Source organism: Bos javanicus, chromosome 27, assembly GCF_032452875.1.
Source record: "Bos javanicus breed banteng chromosome 27, ARS-OSU_banteng_1.0, whole genome shotgun sequence".
Taxonomy (NCBI): domain Eukaryota; kingdom Metazoa; phylum Chordata; class Mammalia; order Artiodactyla; family Bovidae; genus Bos; species Bos javanicus.
In genome coordinates this window covers 15,656,434-15,676,031 of record NC_083894.1, presented here as the reverse complement: position 1 = coordinate 15,676,031, position 19,598 = coordinate 15,656,434, and the positions used below count along the sequence as shown (strand labels likewise).

Sequence of the window (19,598 nt, the reverse complement as noted above, 5' to 3'; positions counted from 1 at the left end):
CGCCGCAGGGCATGTTGGGAACGGTAGTCGGCCCTCCCAAATCCCGCCCTCCGGCGGAACCACTTCCGAGCCAGCTTCCTGAGCGGTGGGCGAGCCTCTGCGTTGCTGTCGGCGCCGCGTAGCTGATATGGTGAGTATTCCTCCCCAGCTCGCCACCGACTCCTGCGTGGTCACCTCCGAGCTCACTAGCTGCCTGCAAGTGGGGCTCTGCGGCCCTTGAAAGAACTGGATCTGCCGGGGACCGGTGGTCCGGGCCTTGGTCTGGGCCTTCTCGTCCTCGGCCTGGCCCCTCCCGGTAGAGCCGGAGGGAAGCCGCCCCCGGACGACCTTCGACTCCCCGGCTCCACCGTTCTCCCTGCACCTTCCCTTGTGCGTGCATTTTGAGAACGAGGGAATCATAAGAGGTTTTTAAAAGTTTCGAAGAAAGAGTGGACCTGGAAAAGAGAAGAGTAACTTTCCACATACCTCTTGTTCTCTCGGCAGTGTGGTGGTAACACTTCCCTGGTTTCCCCCTGACTGCTCAGGCAGGTTCTGCTGCAGTCCGGTATCCCTAGATGTGTGTTCAGTACTTTTCTTTACACCCTGTGCTTTCTCCAGAATTTGTATCTCCAGCTTAGAGATGTATTCTGAGCTCCAGAGCCGCACATCTACTAACTCTACCTCCACTTGGTTGGCCCATATATATTTTAAACTCAGCAAGTTCAAAACTGACTTAACCATCCCCACCTCACCCTGCTTTTCCTCCAGTGACCCCATCTCAGGTCATTGCGCCACCACCCACCGCACCGTTGTTCATGCCAAACACCTGGAAATCATCCTTGACATCGCCCTCTTTGCAGCTCCTGAACATCTATGGAATGTCCCAAATACTATGGAATCTACAGGGGCCTCCCTGATAGCTCATTTGGTAAAGACTCCACCTGCAATGCAGGAGACCCCGGTTCCATCCCTGGGTTGGGAAGATCACTTGGCGAAGGGATAGGCTACCCACTCCAGTATTCTTGGGCTTCCCTTGTGGCTCAGCTGGTAAAGAATCCGCATGCAATGCGGGAGACCTAGATTTGATCCCTGGCTTGGGAAGATCCCCTGGAGAAGGGAACGGCTACCCACTCCAGTATTCTGGCCTGGAGAATTCCATGGACTCTATAGTCCATGGGGTCGCAAGGAGTTGGACAGGACTGACCTCTAAATGGTTGTCAGTCATCACAGTCTCTAACTATTCTTGTCCTTGGCACCATGAGATCTAACCATCTGCCATGGTGTCTTAAGTGGTCTTGTAAGCAGGCCTTCACCAGTCAGAGCCCCTCCGTTGGAAAGGTTCAGCCACTTTCACCTCTCTCTTTCCTTTGGAATTTTGGAATACTATTTGGAATATTTCCATTGGAAATACTCTTATCTATTTACTGCTCAGATCTCAGTTTAAATGTTATTTCTTCAGAGAGTCTCAATTCAGAAGTGTAAGGAGATTCTAGTGTATTCACATAAAATCTCTTATGGAACCTTCAGAACAACCCTGTGATATTTTTCCAGTATTACAGAAAAGACACACTCGAGTGAGTTACAAGGTCATACAGAAAGTAACAGTGAAATGTTGCTCGTACTTTAATCTTCAGTATCTTTCAGTGCCATTAAATATTTTTTATTCAAATAGGTACATAGCATTTAATCAACTTCTTATACTTAACAGATTCTTATTGATAGCATTTTAGGTGGGATTTTTTTGTTTGTTTGTTTTTTGCTGTGATGAACAACAGTAAGATAAGTGGACAGCATTCAAGCTAACTTTGTCCTGAACTTTCCTGATTATTTCTTTAGGATAAATTCCAAGAAGTATAACTGGGGCACAGGGCATGGCCTTTCAATAGGTTATACTTGGTGGAAAATAAAAGCAGTCACCCTTGGAACAATGTGACAGGGATTATAAATGAGAAAAATAGTAATGGTACCTATTTTGAGTATCAGAGTTAGTATATGTCCAGTCATTTAGCATAGTGCCTTCTACTTTTTAAGAGCTCAGTAAATGTAGTACTTACTGATTTAGTTAAAAATAGGACTCTTAGTGTGTAGTATAGTTCTTCATCTTGTTCGGGGCATATTTTAAGAATCTGATGAAATCTTTGAAACCTTTTCCCAGAGGTTGCCTTTCTCTTTCCCACCCTTCTCCCCAAGCAAAATGACATATCTTTTGTCATATGTCATCAACTACGTGAAACTCAGCATATGGACCCAAATTAAGAACTGCTAATAATTTCATTTTACAAGTGCTTTTTTTTTCCCCTTTATAAGTTGCAGGCATTTTCCTACAGCATTTAATATTCACATAAAGCATGATTTTTCATTGCTGTATAATGTTTGTAATTATTTAATTGGTTTCCTCTTGTTGACAAGCTGATATTCGTATACACTAATCTTTGTGTGTTTTGCAGATTTCCTTAGATTAAATATCTATATGCAGAATTACTAGACCAAGAATACGAATGTAAGGCTTTTGATTCTGTTGCCATATCACCCTATGATGAATTCTAAGAGTTTATACTCCCACCATCAGTGATATATTAGTTTCCTCTCATTGTCTTGCCCACCAGTTGTTATCATAATAGGTTTAGTGTTCCTGTCCCATTCTTAAACCATTTCTTGACTGTTAATCTTTTCATGGCATTGTTAAACCCTATGATTGTGAAGACTATAATTTAGAAATACTGTCCCAGAGCAGTGTGGTCCTCAACCTTTTTCCTTTAGAATCATTGACATAGAAGAGTTTTTAAATATCCTCCCCAGACCAATTTATCAGAATCTCTGGGAGTGTAGCCTAGGAATGGGTACTTTAAAATCCTCAGGTGATTTCAGTGTGGAACAAAGGCTTAGAACCTCTAATATAGAATTTATGGTGTTGTGTTTTTCTCCATAAAGCAAGGAATTAATTCATAAAATAATTTGAAAAGTCACAGTTAATTTATGCCTTAATCTAAATTCAGTTAGATTCTAATTTATATAAGGATGAGTTTCTTTTGTTTTACAATGAAATTTTGCTTTTGTTTGTCTTAGGTTATTTCAGAGGCTATGGATATACTCTTCAGAATAAGAGGTGGCCTTGATCTAGCTTTTCAGCTAGCTACTCCTAATGGTAGGTCTTCCAAGATACTCCTTTTTTACTATAAAAGCGGCAATGAAATATGGTGAGATTCTCCCCATTTTGAAAATGAAACTGAGTGAGAGGGTGAATAAACTGTCTAAAGTCAAATAGAAGTGATATGAATTGGATTTAAACTTAGACACTGCGTTCCCCACCACTGCTAGGCCACGGGGCTCCTCTGCACATTAAGGTGTCCCCTTAAGAAACTTTACTGCCCTCTCCAAGAAAATTGCGACAATAAATATAAATATCCACCCTGAGCATAATGTAAATGAGCAGCTAGACTTAGACTTCGCAGGCTTAAATAGTACATCACCGTAAGACTCCAGAACCCATTCTCTTGAGGTCGTGTGATTTAGGAATGGCAGGCAGGTTCTCTGGGAGAAAAATCAGTGTTGGTATAAACCAAACTCTAGGATGTCTTCCTGTTTCTGACTGCTGCCACAAACCAAGCTAAAGGATATCAGAGGAGGATGACAAGGAGCTGTGTTTGAGATGTGTTTCATTTGAAATGCCATAGTACATCAAGTGTGAATTCCCAGCTGGCAGTTGGTAATTTGAGTCTGAAACTTGGGGGAGAGTGGTCAGAATTGGAGATAGAGAACTTAATGTATCCCAAGGATGATAGTTAATGCCTTGTATTAGATGAAATCACTCAAGAAAAGTATGATCAAGGGTGTCAGGAGCCACAGATAAGTTCAGAAAGGTGAGGAATAAACAGTGTCAGAGTTCCTCCAAGATCACCAGCTGATGACTATTTACTGGCCCCTTGGAAAGAGGAAGAGAGAGAATGCAAGATGGTCTTTCTGACCCATGCCTTCATATTAAAAAATTGTTCTCTGTGTTGGTCCACATTCTGACCCCCACTCCCCAGCCAAATAAAGTAAGTCTCAAGGACAGAGACTTGGGCATCAGTAAGTTTTTTAGTTGATTCTCTAATGTGCAATCAAGATGAGAATCATTTTGCAAGAACTAAATCAAACTCATTTTTAGGCCTGTCGTATCAGTAAAGTATTGTTCCTTGGGCTTCCCTGGTGGCTCAGTGGTGAAGAATCCATCCGCCAATGCAGGAGACATGGGTTGGATCCCTGGGTTGGGAAGATCCTCTAGAGAAAGAAATGGCAGCTCACTCCGGTATTCTTGCCTGGAAGATCCCATGGACACAGGAGCCTGGCGAGGCTGTAGTCTATGGTGTCACAAAGAGCCGGACATGACTTAACTACTGAGCTCCCATACAGGGTGTCACTTTTGTGGATAAAGCCTTACATTTTACAACTCGCTACAAATTGAAGTTATCCTTTGCTATGAACTTAACTGCAAAGTGTAACTGATCTGTCAGTCAACAGACATAATGATGTAATTTCAAATGTAAATAGGGACTGCAGATACTTTTTACCCAAATAATTGATGTATTTGAGCTTGTTTTCTGACTTAATAGTATTCCTCCTCCTATACCCAACTCTTTGAAACACTCCTTGAAGGGAATCATTAATGAGGAAATACTGAGAACGGAGGTGTTTAACTTTAAAGACATCACAATTATTTAGATATTTCATGGTCTTCAGGGATGGGCAGAAGGTAATCCAGGAATTATGTTTGTCTTTTGTAGTGAAACTATAAATCTTTAAATTTGGATTTCTGAAACATATCAGGATGCCTTTATATCTGACTTGTTATAAGTAATCTTTCTCTCCCACAACCTCAAGGTATTTATTTATCAGGGTATCGATGTGATAGTTAAATATTTTAACCACAGAGTTAAACAGGTTTAGGATTTAGGAGTATAAAACTGGGACAAATATTTAAATATTGTCTTTTTCAGATGTATCTTTTTATATAGCTTTGACTTTGGAACCATGAAAATGTTTTTTATATTCAAAAAATTCTGTTAAGTAAAAAGGAAATCATTGAAGTCAGACAAATACCAGGTTTGATGACATACCACATAGAGGAAAATGAACATGACTTAAGAACACAATACTTTGTACAGTCTTAGTGGGATATAGTTTGAGGAAGAGAACTAGTAAGAAATTCAAATCTCACTCCAGAGTTTTATTTCTGTAAGTAATATGGTATTTTGAGAGTAACTGGAATCCTCATCCATTGCTGATGGGAGCGTAAAATGATGCGGTTGCTCTAGAAAGCAGTCGGACAGGTCCACAAAAAGAGAGTCACCATATGATCCAGCAGTTCCTTCTGGGTTATTACCTAAGGAATTAAAGACATATCCACACAATAACTTCTGCACACATATTTGTAAAACCATTATTCATGATAGCTAAAAGATAGGAACAACCCAAATATGTATCAGTTTACAAATGAATAAACAGAGTATGTTCTGTTCATATAATGGAATATTATTCAGCCATAAAAAAGAGTGAAGTGCTAATTCATGCTAGGGATGGATTCACAGTTGGTTGATTCTTGAAGATATTAGGCTGAGTGAAAGAAGCCAGACACAAAAGGCCACAGAATGTGTGATTTTATTTATATGAAGTGTCCAGAGTAAGCCAGTCTACAGAGACCAAAAGTAGATTAGTGATTGCCATAAGTAAGTGCGGGGGGATGGGGAATGACTCCTGGGAAGTCCAGGGTTTATTTGGGGGTGACGGAATGTTCTGGGATTAGATAGTGGTGATTGCAAACCTTGTGGTATACTAAAAGCAACTGAATTGTACACATTAAAAGAATGGATTTTCTGGTCTATGAATTTTATCTCCATTTTTTTTAAAGACAAAACAAACTTTTTGTACATTATTGAATCTGAGGAATGGATATTTGGGGGTCACTTTTACTGTGCTCTACTTTGGTGTGCTTGGATGCCTTCATGTTGAAAAGTTTGCAGTTTTTTATATAACTTCTATTTGTGTTCTTTTAATTTAGAAATTTTTATCAAGAACGCACTAAAGCATGTACTGAGTGACCTGTCAACAAAGCTTTCTTCAAATGCCCTTGTGTTCAGAATTTGCCATAGTTCAGTGTACGTATGGCCTAACAGCGACATGAACACCACCCCAGGAGAGCTGACCGACAGTTCTGCCTGTACGGACATAATGCGCTTTATTCAGTGAGTATGCTTGAAGATTGCTAGAAATGTTTTTACAATATCATTTCATATTATAAACATCTCTGTGTGTTAAAATTTTAGATTTGAACAGGAAGAAGATACAAAACGAAAATTCACAAAGAAGAAAGATAAAAAGTTATCAGACGTGGTAAGCAAATCACCTGTCTTCTTAGTGATAAAAATTTTCAGTCCTTGAATTTGGCTTTGAGTGAGATCTTAGAAAGTTCTTATTTTTTTTTTTTTTACAGATCAGATGATTCAAGTCCAGAAAGATTAAGTGACATGCCCAAGGTTATACCTCTGTTTTATATATCTAAACTGTTGTCCTTGAGTATGTTTACAGATTACTTAAAAAGGGATCATTCTGAAACATGACAGTGACACATTATGCTATATGAAATAGTCAATGATAAGTGATTTACTTTTCTTCACAGTTTTGGTTCTGTTGATTTTTGAACCAGTACTGTTGAGTATCTGCCACATGCCACAAACTTTGCCAAGTGTTAGAGATAAAAAACAGAGCAGCTACTTCAAGGCAGGAAGTTGTACAAAGTTAATATTTAATATGACTGTAGCATTTTTCCAGACTAGTGAGAATAATAGAGTGGACATGAGGTTGCAGATGTGGACAGAGACCACTCAGGGGAGTCTGAACAAAACCAGTAGCTATAGTAATAAAGAGAAGGGAATGGATACAAGAAATATTTAGGGAATGAAAAGGATTATACTTGGAGACTAATTGGATGTGGGATGACCAGCTTCTTGCTTGGGTAAAGATGGGAGATGGGGAAGACATGAGGTCAGTACTGGTCATACTATGTTTGAGACACCAGTGAGGTGTCAACCTGAGCTGTGAGATTTTTAAATGTGGAGTGTACAAAAAAACTATGGGCTTTGGATAAGGATTTGAGAGTTACCGGTCATTGGAGGTTGACATCTTGAGGGTTACAGGTCAGGTATTCTGTAGAATGTTTCTCAGATTGGGTTTGAGTTTGTTCTCAGCCGCCTTATGGTGGGTTCAGGTGGTCACTGTAGATGGGAATCCCAAAGAAGCAACGTGTGTCCCCAGCACGTCGTGTGAAAGAGGCATATGCTTAGTTGGTTCTCGTATCAATGACGTTAACGTTGATCACTTAATGTGGTAACTGCCACTTTTCTCTACTGTGAGGGTCCTATTTTTTGCCCTAATAATTAGAAGGTATCTTGCGGGAAGATGCTTTGAGTTTATGTATATATCCTATTCCTCATCAAGTTTTTACCCAACACTTCTAACATCAATTGATAATTGTTGTCAGAATCTAGCATTAATCTGATGGTTGCGAAGTGGTGATTTTTTTCTAAGTCTCTTGTTTCCTTTTACATTTACAAGATGCCTTTGTACTGAAAGGAAGAGCTTTCCCTTTTTGCTGTGTATTAACTGCGTGGAAGCATGGATTCCTGTTTTATGCAATGAGTTGTCTGTTAGCTGTCATCAGTTATTTTGATGCTCGTATTTTCTGCTTTGGCCAAGAGAAACTTCATGCTGGCTCCAGTGTCCTCTTGCTACTGTACTTTTGAATACTTCATACTTTCTTCCAAGGATGTTCCAGGTTCATGTACTTTTGCTATTTCATCTCAGGAATCAGCCATTTCCCCAAGGAAGGCAGACATTTATGCACACATACTATACATATATAATGCACACATCAATATTTACCCGTGTAAATCATATACCCCCAGTAATACTTCAGCCTCACACAATTCCTAACCTTCTCCTGGTGAGAAACCTGGCTTCCAGTACTCTTAATATTTTGCTAAATTTGTTTAATACACAGAAAGCATTTTCATAATTGTTTTTCCATACCACTATCAAAATCAAACCTTCTAATAGAGTTCATTATTAGTATGTCTTTAGAGCAGAGGTATATAGTCATAACATATGTTTAAAAGTTGTCTTGATTTGTTGTATTGTATCTTGTTTATTCTTTTTTTTTTTGAAAATTTTAAATCTATACAAATATAGTACAATGAACCATCAGATCAGATCAGTCGCTCAGTCATGTCCGACTCTTTGCAACCCCATGAATTGCAGCATGCCAGGCCTCCCTGTCCATCACCAACTCCCATATTTCACCAAGACTCATGTCCATCGAGTCAGTGATGCCATCCAGCCATCTCATCCTCTGTTGTCCCCTTCTCCTCCTACCCCCAATCCCTCCCAGCATCAGAGTCTTTTCCAATGAGTCAACTCTTTGCATGAGGTGGCCAAAGTACTGGAGTTTCAGCTTTAGCATCATTCCTTCCAAAGAAATCCCAGGGCTGATCTCCTTCAGAATGGACTGTTTGGATCTCCTTGCAGTCCAAGGGACCCTTAAGAGTCTTCTCCAACACCACAGTTCAAAAGCATCAATTCTTCGGCGCTCAGCCTTCTTCACAGTCCAACTCTCACATCCATACATGACCACAGGAAAAACCATAGCCTTGACTAGACGGACCTTTGTTGGCAAAGTAATGTCTCTGCTTTTGAATATGCTCTCTAGGTTGGTCATAACTTTCCTTCCAAGAAGTAAGCGTCTTTTAATTTCATGGCTGCAATCACCATCTGTAGTGATTTTGGAGCCCAGAAAAATAAAGTCTGACACTGTTTCCACTGTTTCCCCATCTATTTGCCATGAAGTGGTGGGACCAGATGCCATGATCTTCGTTTTCTGAATGTTGAGCTTTAAGCCAACTTTTTCACTCTCCACTTTCACTTTCATCAAGAGGCTTTTTAGTTCCTCTTCACTTTCTGCCATAAGGGTGGTGTCATCTGCATATCTGAGGTTATTGATATTTCTCCCAGCAATCTTGATTCCAGCTTGTGCTTCTTCCAGTCCAGCATTTCTCATGATGTACTCTGCATATAAGTTAAATAAACAGGGTAACAATATACAGCCTTGACGAACTCCTTTTCCTATTTGGAACCAGTCTGTTGTTCCACATCCAGTTCTAACTGTTGCTTCCTGACCTGCATACAAATTTCTCAAGAGGCAGATCAGGCGGTCTGGTATTCCCATCTCTTTCAGAATTTTCCACAGTTTATTGTGATCCACACAGTCAAAGGCTTTGGCATAGTCAATAAAGCAGAAATAGATATTTTTCTGGAACTCTCTTGCTTTTTCTATGCTCCAGCAGATGTTGGCAATTTGATCTCTGGTTCCTCTGCCTTTTCTAAAACCAGCTTGAACATCAGGAAGTTCACGGTTCACATATTGCTGAAGCCTGGCTTGGAGAATTTTGAGCATTACTTTACTAGCGTGTGAGATGAGTGTAGTTGTGCATTCATCTGCACTCATTCCAATCCCAAAGAAAGACAATGAACCATAGTGAACTTTTAATGCTTCTGGATACATGATCAGTCTGGTTTCATCTTCATTTCCCACTCACTGTGTGCCTCTCCTCAGATTATTTTGAAGCAGAGAAGAATTTTTCTTTAAGCTAAGAATTGTGCTTTTAAATAATTTACTGTAATATAGTTTGCTGCTGCTGCTGCCGCTAAATCACTTCAATAGTGTCCGACTCTGCGCGACCCCAGAGACAGCAGCCCACCAGGCTCCCCCGTCCCTGGGATTCTCCAGGCAAGAACACTGCAGCGGGTTGCCATTTCCTTCTCCAATAATGAAAGTGAAAAGTGAAAGTAAAGTAGCTCAGTCGTGTCCGACTCTTAGCGACCCCATGGACTGCAGCCTACCAGGCTCCTCTGTCCATGGGATTTTCCAGGCAAGAGTACTGGAGTGGGGTGCCATTTCCTTATATATGTCATTTCCTTAATATAGTTTATATGGTCCTTAAAAAGTCCTTTTACTTACCTTTTATATTATTGTTCAGTGTGCTTTAAGTTAACTTACTGTTTATCTTTGCAGCATCAAATAGTAAACATAGATCTGATGCTGGAAGTGTCAACCCCTCTGGCCGCCGTAACGCCCATTATTGAAAGAGAAAGCGGAGGACACCACTATGTTAGTATGACTTTACCAGTTGATGCAGTTTTATCTGTTGCTCCAGAAGAAACGTGGGGAAAGTAGGTATTTTCTAATACTACTGCCACCGTTAAATGAGGACCCTCCCCCAAAGTAATCAAAGCCCATTTTTAAGTGTCATTGAGGCATATCTAGGGTGGTGGTGGTTCTTTTTTACTGTGATTTACTCCCTGTTTATTATTAAACTAAGAGTCATCTAGTAATTCAGTGTTTATTGAGGAAGTAGGATAATATGCAAAACCTATAGAATTTTCCATTTATCTGCATAGGGGAAATTTAGTTTATTTAACATTAACTTTTTATTATTTAGACTTACTTTAATAAACCCAGTCCTATCAAGGGCATATCAGGAATATATTGATACATGAAACTTGACACTTTCATGTATCATAACTATTATAACTTTTGTTAATGCACTTGTATATTTCCCCCCCACAGAGTTCGTAAACTTCTAGTTGATGCAATTCATAATCAACTAACTGATATGGAAAAATGCATTTTGAAATACATGAAAGGAATATCTATTGTGGTTCCTGAACCACTGCACTTTTTATTACCAGGGGAAAAAAATCTTGTAACAATTTTGTATCCATCAGGAATTCCAGATGGTCAGCTGCAGGCCTATAGAAAGGTAAAACCAATTCATTCTTAGAAAAATAAAAATATTCATTTTGTATTTAATTTTGTGCTTCTAATAAATAGCGTTTTGTGATTTAATTTTATCAGGTGTGGATGCACACTATTGGCTTTACATCTTAATGTCTATTCTCATGTAACTTTTTAAAGTCTTTTTAAAAAAATATTATGCTAAATTATATATAACATTTTAATTTCATATATTCAGTGAAGTTCATATGTTATTTTTCTATAGTGAAATTTAATAACGAAAAGATGCTTACATGCCTAGAGAGGCTGATGAATGCTATTTAATAACTTCCTTTTCTTTCCCATTAGTTGCAGATTTATAAAAGAGACAAGATTACAGTTAGAGAAGGGAAATTAGATTTTATCTTATTTCTAATTAGGATTTGTAGTAGTCCATCCCCCACCTCCCAGGATCATTTGGGTTTTTGAAGAAAACATGATCAGCATTCAAAGAAATGAGATTTATTGGCAAACGACTGGTTCGATAGTGTGTGTATATATATATATTTTTTTGTTAGTATATATTTTTGATATGTGGCCTTGCCTAGTACCCATCAAATTATACCATGGAAACATCTTCCCAATCTGTGTTCCTGAAAAGAGATGTAACACTGTAACCCTCTGTGCCTCTCTCTAAGTGCCAAATGAATTGATTTGCAGAAGCAACAGTTACACAAGCTAATGATCTCATTCAAACTGTTTGAATACATAGGAGATATCAAAAAGAAGATGTCAGACTTTCAGAGTAACTATTACATGTTTTTATACATTCAGGAATATGTTGCCTTTTAAACATATATGTTTATTTTTATTTTGATGCCATATTGGTCTTTAAACCACCAATTCCCATTCTGTAATCTAATCACTACCCCTTATATTTGTTAAATACTCTAAGCATGATTTTTAAAAATGAAAACCTAAGCATGATTTTTTTGGTATAGTTATATCATTGTTAATTACTCATTTACAAGACTTTAAAAACTAGTCTTTAGCCTGGATTTGTTTTAGCAGACTGTGTTACAATAAGTAATTTTAAATTATCTCAGTTCTTTCACTGTAACAAATTATTTTCAATTTTCTATATTCTCTTCCAGTTTCTATCCATATACATAGATAAACAAAAATCCTTTTTGGTTTTAGTTATATATAGATAAAAATAAATTCTTTTTGGTTTTAGTTTAAATCTCACCGTCTTTGACCTTCATGAATTAAATCATAAGTGTCTGATAACTTGTATACCCAGTATATAGTAAATTTTCTGTTTTGTATCTAGTTTGGGTTTATTTATTGACTAGGAATCTATATCATTTAACCTTTTTTCTCTTATTTGCTGTTGATTCTGGTTTTATTTAGGAATTACACGATGTCTTCAATCTGCCTCATGACAGACCTTATTTCAAAAGGTCTAATGCTTATCATTTTCCAGATGAACCATACAAAAATGGTTACATTAGAAATCCACATACTTATCTCAATCCACCTAACATAGAGACTGGTATGGTGAGTTTAGTAATTATTTATACGAGTTGGTTGATCATTAGTGTCATTGTTTTTTGCTTGTGCCCAGTGGATATTTGATTATGATTAATTATTTTTTTATTCTCTGCGGGACTTAGGTTGCTAATATTTTGTTAAGAATTTTGCATTTATGTAATGATATTATCTTATAATTTTATTTTCTCATACTGTTCTTACTTCACTTTTGTATCAGTAATACACTGATACACTGAAAGAGTTGGAGAGTTTTTTTTTTTTAATTTTTATAAGGCACTAAAAGTAACAATCTAGCTCTGAAAAAAGTAAATGACTCGAGCATGTGTATGTATATAGTGTTATCTTAATAGATGATATACGTATGTATACATAAAATATATACATCTGCTGCTGCTGCTGCTAAGTCACTTCAGTCGGGTCCAACTCTATGCGACCCCAGAGACGGCAGCCCACCAGGCTTCCCCGTCCCTGGGATTCTCCAGGCAAGAACACTGGAGTGGGTTGCCATTTCCTTTTCCAATGCATGAAAGGGAAAAGGGAAAGTGAAGTCACTCAGTCGTGTCTGACTCTTCGCAACCCTATGGAATGCAGCCCACTAGGCTCCTCCATCCATGGGATTTTCCAGGCAAGAGTACTGGAGTGGGGTGCCATCGCCTTCTCCAAATATATACATCTACAGTTAATATTTTACTGTGTTTCTTCTTTTTATATAGGTTTATGTGGTCCAGGGCACATATGGTTACCATCATTATATGCAGGATCGAATAGATGACAATGGCTGGGGCTGTGCTTATCGGTCTCTGCAGACTATCTGCTCCTGGTTCAAACACCAGGGATACACAGAGAGATCCATTCCAACACACAGAGAAATCCAGCAGGTACATAACATGCCATTTTGAATTATATGGATGTTTCATGAACCCTAATATACCATTAAATAATTATACCTACCTCATGGTCCAGATGACTTCTGTTTTGAAGGGAAAAAACATATATACTGGTAATCAAGGGAAATGCCCTATACATAATTTTTAATAGCTATCTTGTGCATGATTTTTTTTGTATTTTTAATAAAGGCTCTAGTTGATGCTGGGGACAAACCAGCAACATTTGTTGGATCACGGCAGTGGATTGGATCTATCGAGGTGCAGCTGGTGCTAAACCATTTGATTGGTGTGACTTCAAAAATACTGTTTGTCAGGTAAGGAAACTTTAAGAAATTTGAGAAATCATTTCAAAGAGAGTTTGTCACTTTTATTGAAAGAAAAAAGTGCATTTTTCCCCCAATTTGTTTTTGCTCTTTTCTCTTTCTCCACCTTGCCCCCTTGCTTTATAAATCTCATTTTTTCCAGTCCTAAATTTTTTTGCTGTTATTTTTTAGAAGATGTTTGTCAGTAAACTTCGTGATATGTACTTGTACGATCTAGGCCTAGTCTTAGTCTGGAAGAGGAAAACTTGGAAATATGTCAACTTTGAGTAGTTACAGAAGGTCTGGTTTTTTAATGGAGAAGTCATTGAATTCTTGGAAGGGAAAAATCAAATATTGATCTATGACTGACCTTTTTGTTTATTCCTACTCTTTTGCTTCCTGAGATTTTAAGAAACTAATCATGTATCCAAATATAATTTTATCTTTTCCTTATGTATTATAATAGGAAATTTTATATAGGAAATAGGAAATTTATAATATAGGAATATAAAATTTATAAATAGGAAATTTATAATAGGAAATTTTCTTTTCCTTATCTATTAAAAATAGAATATTACTATTGTAATCACACTTCTAGTATTAAAATATGAGCAAATATTAGATAAGATTGATTTCTATGACCATCTCTAGCTTACTCCTTATATATGAGCTTATGTTTTTAATACATTTATTATGACAACCTTGATAACTGTAATGTCATTATCCTTATTGTCCAAGTACTTTAGTACATCTGATTTCACAGTTGGAATTTGGATTGGATATGGAAGTCAGTGCTAACAAATAAGTAATAGATTAAGTAGTGAAGTAGATGGTGATTAAAAAGTGAAAGTTTTGACACATGAAAATGTTGCTTCATACATTCCTCACGAAGCAAGAGCAAAGGGTTAGTTAGCACCACCTGGCACCTCCATTCTAAAAAAAAAAATTTCATCTTTTCTATTCTCAGAAGTAAAAATTGTATGATATTGAAATATTCCCTAAAAATATGTTGTACTTGAAAACGTTTTGCAGTTTTCACACTGGCTTCACAGACATTGTCTGTTTTAGTCCTGGAATCTCCTGTCACATAGAAGGGCAGGTATTTTTGGTCCCAGATTAAAGATGAGGAATTACAGATGAGTTTGATGGTAAGAAGACAAAATCCCAGGATTTAAAACCTATCCTTCTGAAAGTAAATCCACCCATAAGAATCCCCTCAGTATCAAAGTGACCACTTTCAATCTTGGGTTAAAAGTCCAGAACCTTCTTTATGCAGTTCTAGAAGCAAAGAATCAAGATCTTCTTTCCTAGCTCATTTAGTGACCTTAAATATTTAGAGGTTGTATTTCTTTCAATTGCTCTGAGTTCCCTACCACTTAATTTTACTTAAATTTATATCTATATTTTTAATAACCAAAAAAGAAACCAAAAAAGTAGAAAATATTATTTCCCAAGCTCATTTGATCTTCAGAATAGTTCATCTGATAGAAACTGGTTTCTTTCTAGCCAAGGTTCTGAAATGGCCTCTCAGGGACGGGAACTGGCTAATCATTTCCAGAGTGAAGGAACTCCAATAATGATTGGTAAGGTGTTTTGGAATCTTGTGTTCTTTTGGTAGATGGAGAGTATGTGAAACTTACCGTTAATGTAAATACATAATGGCACATAATATCAGTCCTTTGTAAATGTATTAAAATTAGCTTTTACATCAGGCATACTGACCTCTGGATATTTTTTTAAATTTCCAAGGTGGGAGGAAAGTTATAAAAAAGATTGTAATAACTAGAAGAGTAAAGGCTAAGAAGAGATTTGATAACTGTGTTCAAATAGACATCAGAGCAGAATGGAAAAGAGACAGTGGTCACTCAGTATAGCATCTGTCCTGGCTGTCAGGAACTTGGCTTGCTGTGTGACATTATGCAAATTGCTTAACCTCTCTGGGCTTTCTTTGTAAAACAAGAGAATTGGATTAGCTAATCTAAAGATTCACAATTCTATGAGAAATAAGACTTGCCCTGGATGACAGAAGGCAAGCTAAAGACTGGTGTGTAAGAAATGCAGGTAGACAGATGTCAGCAAACTACAGAAAGTACTGACTGAGTAGACAGGCTGCACCATTAGAGGTACTCAGAGCAGAGAGAACACGGCCTGTCTGCTGAGAGAGGTACCAACAGCAATGATTGTTACCCTGTTGTGAGGAGTTTAGACCCTCTGACCCTTTTTAAATCCAGTTTAGGTAATCCCATGAATAGTAAAGTGACCTAATATGATTATAGATGTGATTGTATCTTTTCTGTCTTAAAGATGTGATTTTGTCTTTTCAGAGTATATTTGATGTTATGTCTTTTCCAGTTTAGGGCAATCAATTTTAATATTATGTTAGATCAATTCATAGGCAAAATAATCTTTTTTCAACTGAAATTGAATGGGAAGTGGAGAGTAACATATGCCCTCTCATTTCTTTATTTCCTCTTCTATAGGGGGAGGAGTTTTAGCTCACACAATACTAGGAGTTGCATGGAATGAAATTACAGGACAGATAAAATTTCTGATTTTAGATCCACATTATACAGGTGCTGAAGATCTGCAGGTTATTTTGGAAAAGGTAAGTGTCTGTTTAACAAATAAATATAAGGAAAAGAACCCAAAACCAGGAGGGAGAACCGGAAGCTAACAGAAAGATGGATTGTAAACTGAGAGCAGAGATCCTCACTGTAAGGAAGGACTCTAAGCCTGTGATCAGTAACTCTCTCTAGGTATGAAGGGCAGGGGGGAACTAAAGTAATAGAGTTTGAAACTCATAAATATATTCCTTTGGAGACTTTACAGCTTTTTGTGAAAATAGTGAGATTTATCAATGCCTCAAAAAAGAGTAAAATATATAACGTTTATAATTTTCAAATTAACCAAAAATTGGCAGTATGATGGACATTATGGAGACTTGACTGCTTTTATATATATATATATATATATATATATATATATATATATATTTTACACATAACTTAATCTCATTCTATGAAAGATTTGAATTTGAAACAAATTTAAGAATATTTGTTAATGCTTAAACTACCAGCTGGAGAAGGCAATGGCACCCCACTCCAGTACTCTTGCCTGGAAAATCCCATGGACGGAGGGCCTGTTGGGCTGTAGTCCATGGGGTCGCTAAGAGTTGGACACGACTGAGCGACTTCACTTCACTTCAAACTACCAGCTAAAGGAGGTATAAATTTACGTTAATTTATAGGCAACTAATTCAGATTTAGTACTGAGTTTTAATGAGAAATTAGTACTAAATTTCCATGAAACCTGTACTAAATCTTTTGGAGGCAAGTGTTATAATACACACTTGAATTTTTTAAAAGTTTTATATTTTTTGCCAAATAAGTCATTAGTACCAATAAAAAAGATTTCTTAAATCAGAAATCGTAGGGAATTCTGGGGAAATGGATGGTTTAACATTGAAATTCACTTATGAGAGATCTTCAAAACTGAATATAGCTATATGAGATTAGTAAAGCCCTATGGATGAGATGTTTATGTAAAGAGTTTTTAGTATTTTATGTAGCTGAACTCTTTTATCCCCACTTTAGTAAAGTCTTTTGCCAATTATTGGAGCATCTATAAATACTAACAGAATATAAACACATTCTTAAAATTTTAAATGGCACATACACACAATTTTCTCTTTCAAGGCATTTGGACTTCTAAGTCTATGACATGTTCTTGGCTGGTATACATATCTTCCTGAAAATAGGAGCAATTTCTGTAGCAAAGTGTTCATTCATTGGACATTCATTAAGTACCTAATATTTACCATCCACTATCCTAAGCACTGAGGGTATTAAAATGGATCTTTAAAGAGCTCTTTGTAGAGAAGGACAAAGAAGGAGAGTCCATAAAGGACTGCTGCTGCTGCTCCTGCTAAGTCGCTTCAGTCACGTCTGACTCTAGGCGACCCCACAGACAGCAGCCCACCAGGCTCCTCCATCCCTGGGATTCTCCAGGCAAGAATACTGGAGTGGGTTGCCATTTCCTTCTCCAATGCATGCATGCATGCTAAGTCGCGTCAGTTGTGTCCGACTGTGCGACCCCATGGACAGCAGCTCACCAGGCTCCTCTGTCTACAGGATTCTCCAGGCAAGAATACTGGAGTGGGTTGCTATTTCCTCCTCCACAATAAAGGATTCCTTCCTCCCAAAAATATGGTGTCTTCGGTGGCACTTACAAGGCCGCCCCTGCAAAGGGATTACTCTAAGTGAAAGGGAAGCTGGGCATGTTCTGAGAACTGTGGCATTTTTAACATGACTTGAACTGGTGGAGAGAGGTGGCTGATGACTGGAGGGATCTGCAGAAGCTAAGTCAGGATGGCCACTGAGAGCCAGGCTGAGATACATGCGTTCAGATTTTATCTTAAAGGCACTGAGAAGCCTTACAGGTGCTGTAACAGAACACTGTAGAGGGGGCGGCTTATAGTAGCGGAGGTTTATTTCTCAGAGTTCTGGAGGCTGGGAAATCCAGGATGGAGGTGCCGGCTGATTTGGTAGGCCCACTTTCTAGTTCAAAGACGGCAGACTTCCTCACTGTCTCCACGTGGTATAAGGGATGAGGAAGCTCTCTGGGCACTCTAATGATGGCTCTGTTGTCATTAACGTAGTCAGCTCCCAGAGGCCCCACTTCAGATGCCAGCACATTGGAGATTAGGGTTCATCATACAAGTGTTAGACACATTCAGTCAATGTCAGGGGCCGGAGGGACAATCCTCCCTCTGCCTGACCTCTCTACCCACTTGGGGAGCTTTCCTGTGTAAGTTCCCTAAGCCAGTCACCTCAAAAGAAGGACGTCTGGCTCCTCTCCTTACCCCCACAGTTGCTGGTTTGGGCGCTGTCTCTACCCACTTCTCTTGAAAAAAATTTGAGACCAGTTACCTAGAGATGGCCCACATGTGTGAAAGATTAAAACAGAAAGTGTAAGCCTTTTTCTATCGTTAAGAAAACAGATTTTAGGACATGAAATTCATTAGAGAAAGTTTTGCTGAAAAAATGAGATGATAAAAAGAACTTATGTAAAGAAATGACTCTCAATGGAAATAAACGAGACTTAATTGGTGGTATCTGTAGGTAGGGGGAACAGAACTGGTAGAGGACTTTTTAATTTTTACTTTCACCTCATTTGAATTTTTTTATGTGTATCTTATTTTTGCAATCAGAAAAACAATAAAGACCTAAAGAACATCTCTATTCAACCCTCTCCCCTCCACACTGAAAAACAGGCTAACAGACCACCTTCCTCTGTAGGAACTATGACCTTTGTCTTCAGGTCCCTGGCAGGATGCCCAGCAGCCTCCTAGTTAGGTGGGCTTCCCTGATAACTCAAGTGGTAAAGAATCTGCCTACCAATGCAGGAGACACAGGAGACTCGGGTTCCATCTCTGGGTTAGGAAGACCCCTGGAGGAGGAAATGACAACCCACTCCAGTACTCTTGCCTGGAAAATCCCATGGACAGAGGAGCCAGGCGGCAGTTAAATTATCACATGCCATCGACTACCAGAATTATAAAACCATACATCTTAAAAATCAATAAAATATGACATTGAGTAATAGTACCATAATGAAGCTTTTCCTTTTTTAAATGATTCCTATGATTAAATACAGAATTAAAATTTTTAAATTCTATCTGAAATGAACCCAAATAAGTTACTTTTCTGTGCTTAATAGGAATTCAGATACTTGCATTGTATAGGTATTTACAGTCTTCCTGCAAGATTCAGTTGTAAAATGTTACAATTTCAGTTATGTAGTCCTGTAACTTTGTAATAGGTTTTCCTTTCCCTTCTCCCACATCTAGGGCTGGTGTGGATGGAAGGGCCCAGAGTTTTGGAACAAGGATGCTTACTATAACTTATGCCTCCCTCAGAGACCAAATACTATTTAAAATATCCTGGACTCAAAGACTGTATCAAAATTGTACTTTGTAACTTTGTTGATAAAGAATAAATTTAATTTCAAATTAAATCCTGGGGGTAGTTTGATGGTTTTTATGAGTTTTTCCAAAGGTTGTAAATATCACAA

At 38.0% G+C, this 19,598-nt stretch overlaps 1 protein-coding gene across 2 annotated transcripts; it reads left to right on the top strand.

Annotated features, from left to right (window-relative positions):
* The first annotated feature begins 31 nt into the window (after positions 1 to 31).
* Positions 32 to 19,541, top strand: UFSP2 (UFM1 specific peptidase 2). 2 transcript variants are annotated; one of them, XR_009734021.1, is made up of 12 exons: positions 32 to 130; positions 3,046 to 3,124; positions 6,017 to 6,200; positions 6,282 to 6,348; positions 10,082 to 10,239; positions 10,637 to 10,829; positions 12,197 to 12,343; positions 13,051 to 13,215; positions 13,414 to 13,538; positions 15,033 to 15,109; positions 16,007 to 16,749; positions 19,375 to 19,541. XR_009734021.1 is itself a non-coding variant. In XM_061404185.1 (12 exons), the coding sequence occupies exons 1-12, from the start codon at positions 128 to 130 to the stop codon at positions 19,459 to 19,461; spliced, it is 1,410 nt and encodes a 469-aa protein (XP_061260169.1). In that variant the 5' UTR covers positions 32 to 127; the 3' UTR covers positions 19,462 to 19,541. The 2 variants fall into 2 exon arrangements, 1 of the variants encoding a protein (XP_061260169.1); XM_061404185.1 differs by having other exon boundaries at positions 16,007 to 16,131.
* Positions 19,542 to 19,598: the final 57 nt, after the last annotated feature.

Coding starts and splice junctions, on each gene's coding strand:
- UFSP2 (XM_061404185.1), top strand. Junction 12,344..13,050: donor CTAACATAGAGACTGGTATG/GTGAGTTTAGTA, acceptor CTTTTTATATAG/GTTTATGTGGTCCAGGGCAC. Junction 16,132..19,374: donor TGCAGGTTATTTTGGAAAAG/GTAAGTGTCTGT, acceptor TCCCACATCTAG/GGCTGGTGTGGATGGAAGGG.